The following is an 8425-nucleotide window of genomic DNA, read 5'->3' as shown; positions in this document are numbered from 1 at the left end:
TTGCCTGTACATATATTCGTACACCAAATTCAATACTTGGTAAAAAAAAAACATTTGCCAATAATAACCTCCTCCTTCTTCTCCTCAGTTTCTCACTGACTCTGATTGATGCCCTCGACACTCTACTGGTAAGATCTGGAAAAATAAAAACATTCTCAAGCAGAAAAGCATAAACACAGTTATTTTACACTGTAACACCTTCAAGTGAATTTTCTCTAAACAGAGAGTCTGTAAACGAGTCGTGCTGCGTTCAGGTGTAATGAGGCTTTCAGCAGAGTGACAGAAGCTATTATCGTTAGAATAATTTGAAACTTCAATGCATCTGTGAAGGTTTTGGGAAACCGTACAGAGTTTCAGCGAGTGGCGTCGCTCCTTCAAGACACTGTGGACTTCGACATTGATGTCAACGCGTCTGTGTTTGAAACCAACATCAGAGGTACAGAGGGGGAATCAAACTTCTGATTCTGACTGGAATATTATGCTCAACAATTACAATAACAACTGTGTGTGTGTGTGTGTGTAGTGGTGGGTGGTCTGCTGTCGGCCCACCTCTTGGCTGGGAGAGCTGGGATGGAGCTGGAGCCTGGTTGGCCCTGTTCTGGACCACTGCTGAGGATGGCTGAGGATGCTGCCAGGAAGCTGCTACCTGGTATAAACACACACACACACTCACACTCACAAAGAGGTTGCAGTGTGCACAGGAAATGTCACTAAAAGCCGCAGTTAGGATTCAGTTTGACAGTTTAATGCGAAGTCGAAGTTCAAACTCGTGTTAAGCCAACAGTGTGCTCCAAACCAAACTAAATGCAATTTTTAGCTAAATTAAACTACTGCCAGACAAGGTGGTGTAAACAAATGTCTGTATACTCATGACCGCTACTTTGACACTTCACCCCTGCCAGAGAAATCAGTCTGTGTTTGCTAACCTGATAAGACACAGAAAGACAGAAAGTAGGTGTAGTACTTTTTCCAAAACTGTCTGTCAGTGTCATTCTAACAGTTTCTGAAGGTACAAATATACATATAGAAACAGGAGCTGTGTCTACAAAGAGTCTTTTATTTAACCATTCATTGATTGACAGAATATTAACTGCCAACTACTCTGATAATCAGTTAATCCTGAGAGTTATCAAGTGCAAGTGCAAATTTTTCAGAAGTGAGAATTTGCCATTTTTCTGTGTTTTATATCAGAATAAACTTTCTTGGTCAAGTATGTTTACACATGCAAATGATATATATATGCACAGATGCACATCTATTTACAGTACATACACCCTCTATAATTCTATTTGACACTGATAGTAATATATCATTGTAAATGAAATCACTTTTAAATCAGTTTGAAGATATCACTTTGAGCTTTACTGATTGTTGATGGGCTATTTTTCACAATTTCCGGATATCCCAAAGTTTTAGTGATTAATGGATGAATTGAAGAAATAATCAACACCTAAATGAATAGGAAATAATCGCTGTTTGCATCATGGCCGACATTATTACCTTAAAATCCTGTGTTGAGCGCTGTAGCTGCTCAGATGTAACATGTATAAATGGTTTCAGCATTTCAGACTCCCACCGGCATGCCGTATGGTACCGTCAACCTACTGCGCGGTGTCAGCCCCACTGAGACACCCGTCACCTGCACTGCCGGCGTGGGAACATTTATCCTGGAGTTTGCCATGCTGAGTCGACTAACTGGAGACACAACATTTGAGAACGTAGCCCGCCAAGCTCTGAGGGCCCTGTGGAAGACCAGATCTGACATTGGACTGGTAACTAGTCCCCCTGTCTATAAACACCTCCTCCTTTGTGAGGCTCTGATCCCCTCTTCTGATTGGCTCACTGACCTGTTGAGCTCTAAGAGAAGCCTGAGAGAGGAGATGTAAAACTACACTGAGATGGTTTTTGGTTCTTTAAACCACAAATGTATCTTCTGACGGAGATCAACACTTCAGATAAAACACAGGAGAAGTGTAAAATATGGGACCTTTAAATACTTTGAGTCGGTAAAAGGTAAAACATTTTAACTGAGAAAGTAAAATGGAGTTGTAGAGAAACAAATTCAGTCAAATCAAGATGAAGATATTAGCTTGTTCAGAGGAGCAAAGAAAACTCAGTGGCAGAAGTACATAAGGTAAAATAACCAGGAAGAGCTGCACATCAGGAAGACGGCAACACAGAATGTAATTTGAATTCTTGATAAATTTTACGTTAAAGTCATTTATCCACTAAATTAGATTTGCATTGACCTCAAGGTCTATTTGTTTATGAAACAGCAGGTAAGGCTTGATGTTGTTGTAAGCACAACTACTGTTCATAGATACTGTTCAACATAATCTAATGCAGAGAACAATGAGGATCAAGGTTGATGGCAATGTTAGGTGACATAAGGTCGTCTTCTCAGAACATTAACTGTGTCCCAAATCAGGAGCCGCATCCTGCAGAAGCCGATTGCGTCACAGCAGCGTGACTAGACCCATTTCAAAGGCTCCTTCAAATGCATCCTTATTTTCCTAGGCAACGAAGGGTCCCACAGGCAGATCCTTAGTGTAAGATTCACTAGGCGCTGGTAATGAAAATAATATGGCAGCATACAACACTGACAGAGAGCCTGAGGATTACACTTTAAAATATGAGTGTTGGGTTTCAGCTCAGTTCAACAGCTGACTGTACAACCAAGGGTCAAGTTACTGTGGAAAAAACTTAGGTGTTGGGTAAGGGTGGGCACAGGTGGTGATGTAAAGTGAAAATCCTCTGTAGACCAAACCCTCTCATTTCACTTCGGCCTTAATGGTCTACAAGGGCAACGAAGGTCCACATCCTCCAGAGGACACGGTCTACGAAGGTGAATGAATTGGGACACAGCTCACAGTGAGACCGATGTTAAAGCCAAAACATGGTTTATTTCAGCTGCTCTATCCAAAAGATCAAATCCAAGTGGTGTCTCCCTAACCTGTCTGTGTATGTACCTGTCTGTCTGTCTGTCCAGGTGGGGAACCACATTGATATCGTGTCCAAGAAGTGGGTGGCTCAGGACGCTGGCATTGGAGCAGGAGTCGACTCTTATTTTGAGTATCTGGTGAAAGGAGCCATCATGCTGCAGGACGAGGAGCTGCTCAACATGTTCCTGGGTAATCCTCACAATGCTCTGCCTTTTCCCTCAGGTGCCTTTGAGCAAGGCAGCCACGCCTACATCCTGTTAACAGACACATGAAGACACTTTCCTCTTTTCCCAGAGTATGATCGAGCCATTCAGAACTACACTCGGTTTGACGACTGGTACTTGTGGGTGCAGATGCATAAAGGAACCGTCACCATGCCTGTCTTCCAGTCTCTGGAGGCCTTCTGGCCCGGCCTGCAGGTACATGCAGAAAACTGAATACACAATCTTCTCCTAACTTACAGCTATGGACAAATCTTTCCATTAGTTTCTTGTATTGAAATTGTAGTTGTAAGTGTTATTGTCCTTTGTGTTTCAGTCTTTGTTGGGGAACCTGGACAGTGCCGTCAGAACTTTCCAGAACTATTACTCAGTGTGGAGACAGTTTGGAGGTCTGCCTGAGTTTTACAGCATCCCCCAGGGTTACACTGTGGACAAGAGAGAGGGATACCCACTGAGACCAGGTCAGTCCACCGGGTGACCCACTAGCTTATTGGCTAATTTAAGCAAGTCAGGCAATTTTTCACAGTAGATGCTGCCAGAATGGAGGAACAACACTTAAATCAACCACGTTTGAAGAAAGCCATAAATTCATTCCTTCATTTCATCATTACAGTATCCTGAAAAATGTAATCTTTTGAGTTTTGAGAATTAAAAAAAATTAAATATGCTTGTTTTATTTATGAGGTTCTGTGTGGACTTTCCCCACCACCTTTAAATGAACTCATTAAACAGGGCTGACAGTGGCATTGGCACTAAGGTGACCACTAGAGGGGACCATCAGGTGCGCCACAATCGGACAAACTGTTCTGTCAGTAAAGGGAAGTGAATATTGCAATGACTTACCACTTGCAATAAGGGAGGGTCCTACATATCCCACCTTCAATACATATATCAAACATTAGCTTAAGTCAAACTAGATCTGTATTCACTTTTAACTCCATATGCAGTAAAATGCATTTGTCTTTTTATTTGTGTATTGTGTCTTGTAATGTTTTTTAATGTTATCTGTCAAAGGACTACGGATGTAAATGAGCATTTTTGCTACAATCTGGCATGTTTACATTGTGTGTTTTGTACTGATGTTCATTAACATGCATTGTCCCTATCAAATAAACAGATAAACGAATTTCGAAGTGGCCAGTCACATACATAGTTAGTCTTCATCAGAGGTACTGCAGGGTTCTCCTAACAGTCACAGATTTCTTTAAATAACCAGATGAGTTGACTGAATTTAAACATCCCTCAGATAGTTTCTCCTGAATGATTGTGCATCATGCAGAATGAGGTCTTCAGGTCTTGTGCTCATTAAAGATGTGTGTAGCTATAATTATTAAGATGCTGTTGTTTTACACTTATGACTGATGCAGCTTTCCCATGAAAACACTGATAAACCTGATAAACCAAACATTTTGACCATAAACCTATTGACTGACAACCAACCATCATAAGAGTGGCTGCACTAAATACAATAAACTGAGGTCTTTTCAAGTTACCCAGCAACCAAATAGAAAAATAGGTGGGAAAGACAGTATAAAGTATCAGCATACTTAGAAATGGTGCTGAACGTTGAATGAAATTGTTTCACTTTATTTTGAAAGTTAGGAAAGGTTTGCCATATGCAGATGAATTACCTGGCTAACTGATCATGTACCAGCTCCCTGGTTGGCTGATGAACTGCTGTGGACTCACTTTGTTTTCCAGAGTTAATAGAGAGTGCCATGTACCTGTTCAGGGCAACAGGTGACCACACCTACCTGCAGCTGGGCCTCGACGCTCTGGAGTCCATTGAGAAAATCGCCAAGACACCCTGTGGATACGCCAGTGTAAGTCTGCCGGTCTGTCTGCAGGTCCAAGCTTGGACACACAGACACACACACAAAAAAACAAGTAGAATGTGTTTAAAACACATCTCACTGAGACAGAGCAGATCAAAGCAGCTGATTTAGATCTTAAAATAAAGTTGGGTTTATCAAACAGAGCTTGGCTAATCGTGAATTTGTGAACTGAACAATCAGGTGCAGCAAAACCTGATTACAATAAGTCTCCTTAAATGAGTTTCTTTGTGCTCGGAGGTGGAAGTGCACATTTCACTCTGCTGCTTCACTGCATCAGATGTTCTTGTTGCCGTGTCTCCTCCTGCAGGTTAAAGACCTGCGAGACCATCAGCTGGACAACAGGATGGAGTCCTTCTTCCTCGCTGAAACCATCAAGTACCTTTACCTGCTCTTTGACCCCACCCACTTCCTGCACGGCGGGGGGACAGAGGGTGATGGGTCTTGGGAAGAGGGCGGCGAGGGGGGGCAGTGTGTGTTAGGTGCGGGGGGGTTTATTTTCAACACGGAGGCTCACCCTCTTGACCCAGCAGCACTCTACTGCTGCAGCCGCCACGCTCAGGACCGACAGGATCTCCGAGACATACTGCTCAGCCTGTCACAGCCCACGCAAAAGTCCAACCGCCAATCAGATCTGCCCACCAAAGAGACAGAAGGCCATCCCCCTGGCCAATCAGAAAGCATCGCTCTGAAACCGGGTGAGAAGAAGACGCCCCCCCTGCTGTCCTGTCCTGTTCAGCCGTTCAGCGCTAGGCTTTCCATCCTGGGACAAGTTTTCAGCGATAACACCTGATACTCACCTGGTTCACACGTTTAATAGCAACATTTCATAACCGGGCTTCGGCTACTGATCGGTTGCTTTTTGAGCACCAGAGTTACAGCGGCTGACATGTTTCCTTCCTCCCTGCTCTTCTTGTCACTTTTTTGCTGTCATGTGAAAAACATTTTCACAAGATGTCAGCTTTCAGTGAACAGGGATATTTTGATGTCAGCCACCAGGAGATTCAGAAATCACAGCTGAAGTTGTGCAACTCAGATTTCCAAACCTGTTCAAGTCCAGTTTAGGGGAAATAAAATCATTCCTAAAAATGTTCCCCACCATCTGTAAAGATGCTCATGTTTTTCGTTGTGATGAAGGTGTTCAGGACCATTGAGCCAAGAACTGAACTCAGACAAACTCTGTTGACTGTGTTGCTCTAATTTAAATTGAAAGTGAAATATATTTGTATTTATTACAAATGTTGTGGTGGCTGTGTGTTTCCTCATTTGTTTATTGCAAGTGTGTAATTGTTGTCCTCATAGTGAAGACTGAAGAAAAATAGCATTTGTTTGAAATAGAAAAAAATCTGCAATTTTCAAATTAGTTTTATCCTGATGACATTTGAACCAAAATCTGACTCACGTTCGTCCTTTAAAACGTGAGAGGAATCAATACTACACTGGGAAGCATTTGGTTTCTGGAGCATGTCCGTCTCTCAGAACAGATGCACTTATTTACATGCTTATTTGCAATTTCTAACGCACACACCTGTGTGAGTTATAATACAAGACCATCATTATGTCAGTGTGTTCTCTTTGTGTGGGTCTGTAGGCTGTAGTTATGTGGTAGTTTGGAGCTGCCACAAGGAGGCAGTAGAAGTGTTCATTCATCATCAGATATATCTGGCTTTCAACCCGGGGTCAGGACCCTGCAGGGACCTCCAGAGATCATTTGATGGGGAATGTGAGATTCATTGCATAAAATAACCAGCCTGTTTCTGATATTTTAAATATTTTTACATGAGGAAAAACTAAATAGATTAAAGCTCCCAGGTCCCCAAGAATAATTCCTTATGTTCCTTCCTTATAGTTCTACACACACAGCCTTTGTCTCGGGACAGAAATAACACAATAACCATTGTAAGACGACACTGATATAAAAGTTACATCATCAGGGTTCCCACTCTGTTCTGTGGTCATATTCCAGGACTTCTCCAGGACATTTTCAGTGATGATTTCGCTCATATGAAGAATCAGGAATCACACCATACACCAGTATGTTCCTGTCTGTAGACGTCTGATTTAAAATAAGTGCAATCTATACTTGACTGTAACCACAATGAAATCATCTTTTACATGCTTAATTAATTATAAAGATATGACAAATTGATTGCAAGCACTTCCTTTGTAGAATGTCTCATTATTATTCTCATTATTAATTTATAACCTGATTATTTTTTTCTTATTAATTATACTCACCATCACTGCCTGAACACCAATAACCTCCTTTCAAATCAGACTGAAGTTAACTACAGTTGAATTAGCTCAGTTTATTTACTGCTGCTGGGTCTGATCGGTTTATCTCACCTTAGCCTCTTAACTAGTAACAGGAAGTGAATCTTTAACAGGGTTAATCACACCAACTGTGAGCCACCGCTACAGCAGTTCAACTGCTCCGCTCATATTATGGTCTGTTTTTTTATATACAGTCTATGGTTTCAGCTGAACAACGCTGCGTTGTTAGCGATGCTAACAAAGATGCTGGCAAAGTAAAAACAGCCGTTAGCAAGGATTTAGTTTAACACCGGCTAAAAATGTTAGACTAACATACAGTTGTCTCCCGGTCATTGTATTGACCCCGGCTTCATATTTTGAATCATCTAAACAATGAACTAACACATTTGAAAGAAGCTAGGAAGTACATCAACTTCAGCATCTGAACCGAACATGCTGACTCATTATCCAACAGTTTAAAACAAGTTCAACTGTAAATCTCATTTTAAAAAACCACCACAGCAACAGAGACTTAACATACATTTAAAGGATTGTTTAACTTACATTCTTCAGAGTTTTTTCCACTTTAGTTATAAATCATGCACATGCAGACTGTGATTTACTTCAGGTGAGTTCACAGCATTTCCAAACATAACCATAGCAACCAATTCAAACCACTGTCGCCCATAAAACACTTCAGCATGATCCTCGACACAATTCTGCCCGACAGAAGGAGAATTTTGAAATAATTTTCCAGGACAACACAATATTTTCCAGGACATTTTAATTTTTCTCTATTTTTCCATGTGTTTTCCATGGTTTTCCAGGTTGGGTGGGAGCCCTGCACCATCAGCAAACAAACAACTAAAGTGATAAACTCACCTTTAGGAGCAGGAAAAGTCAAGTAGTCATGTAGGTGAGGACGTCAACGTCTGTTCTGTTTCTATAGGAGGATAAGGCACATAAACACAGTCTCAAAGACAGCAGTATTAATTAAGGTTATAATTCCTGTGCTAATTTCAGTGAATAGTTTCTGTTGGTGTGTATCCATCTCTCCAGCTTTTCTTCAGAGCCACTGGTTTGAATAACAGACTAATTTACAACCACACAGTTTCAGTGCGGAGACAAATGAGTCACGTCATCAGGGTTGAACCTAATAAATGTTCACAAACACAGA

At 41.5% G+C, this 8425-nt stretch overlaps 1 protein-coding gene and 1 long non-coding RNA gene across 3 annotated transcripts in view; one reads left to right on the top strand and one right to left on the bottom strand.

Moving 5' to 3' along the window:
- edem2 (ER degradation enhancer, mannosidase alpha-like 2) overlaps window positions 1–6239 on the top strand; it is an 8332-nt gene extending 2093 nt beyond the window's left edge. For both annotated transcript variants that reach the window (XM_071458762.1, XM_071458763.1), the window contains exons 3-11: window positions 89–128; window positions 331–436; window positions 524–649; window positions 1561–1772; window positions 2990–3131; window positions 3237–3361; window positions 3480–3624; window positions 4865–4986; window positions 5306–6239. In XM_071458762.1, coding sequence (XP_071314863.1) covers window positions 89–128; window positions 331–436; window positions 524–649; window positions 1561–1772; window positions 2990–3131; window positions 3237–3361; window positions 3480–3624; window positions 4865–4986; window positions 5306–5788 — 1501 coding nt within the window. In that variant the 3' untranslated portion in view covers window positions 5789–6239. The remainder of the gene's footprint in view (window positions 1–88; window positions 129–330; window positions 437–523; window positions 650–1560; window positions 1773–2989; window positions 3132–3236; window positions 3362–3479; window positions 3625–4864; window positions 4987–5305) is intronic.
- On the bottom strand, window positions 3061–8124 carry LOC139606543 (uncharacterized). The gene is made up of 3 exons (XR_011684649.1): window positions 7813–8124; window positions 4918–5017; window positions 3061–3196 (listed from the first exon to the last, which is right to left on the bottom strand). It is a non-coding gene; the product is annotated as an uncharacterized lncRNA (long non-coding RNA).
- Between the last annotated feature and the right edge of the window lie 301 nt (window positions 8125–8425).

The sequence above is a fragment of the Trachinotus anak genome, unplaced genomic scaffold (genome assembly GCF_046630095.1).
Source record: "Trachinotus anak isolate AG129_WGS33_773 ecotype Australia unplaced genomic scaffold, CSIRO_AGI_Tana_v1 ptg000022l, whole genome shotgun sequence".
NCBI lineage: Eukaryota > Metazoa > Chordata > Actinopteri > Carangiformes > Carangidae > Trachinotus > Trachinotus anak.
This window is presented reverse-complemented; position numbering and strand designations above follow the sequence as displayed.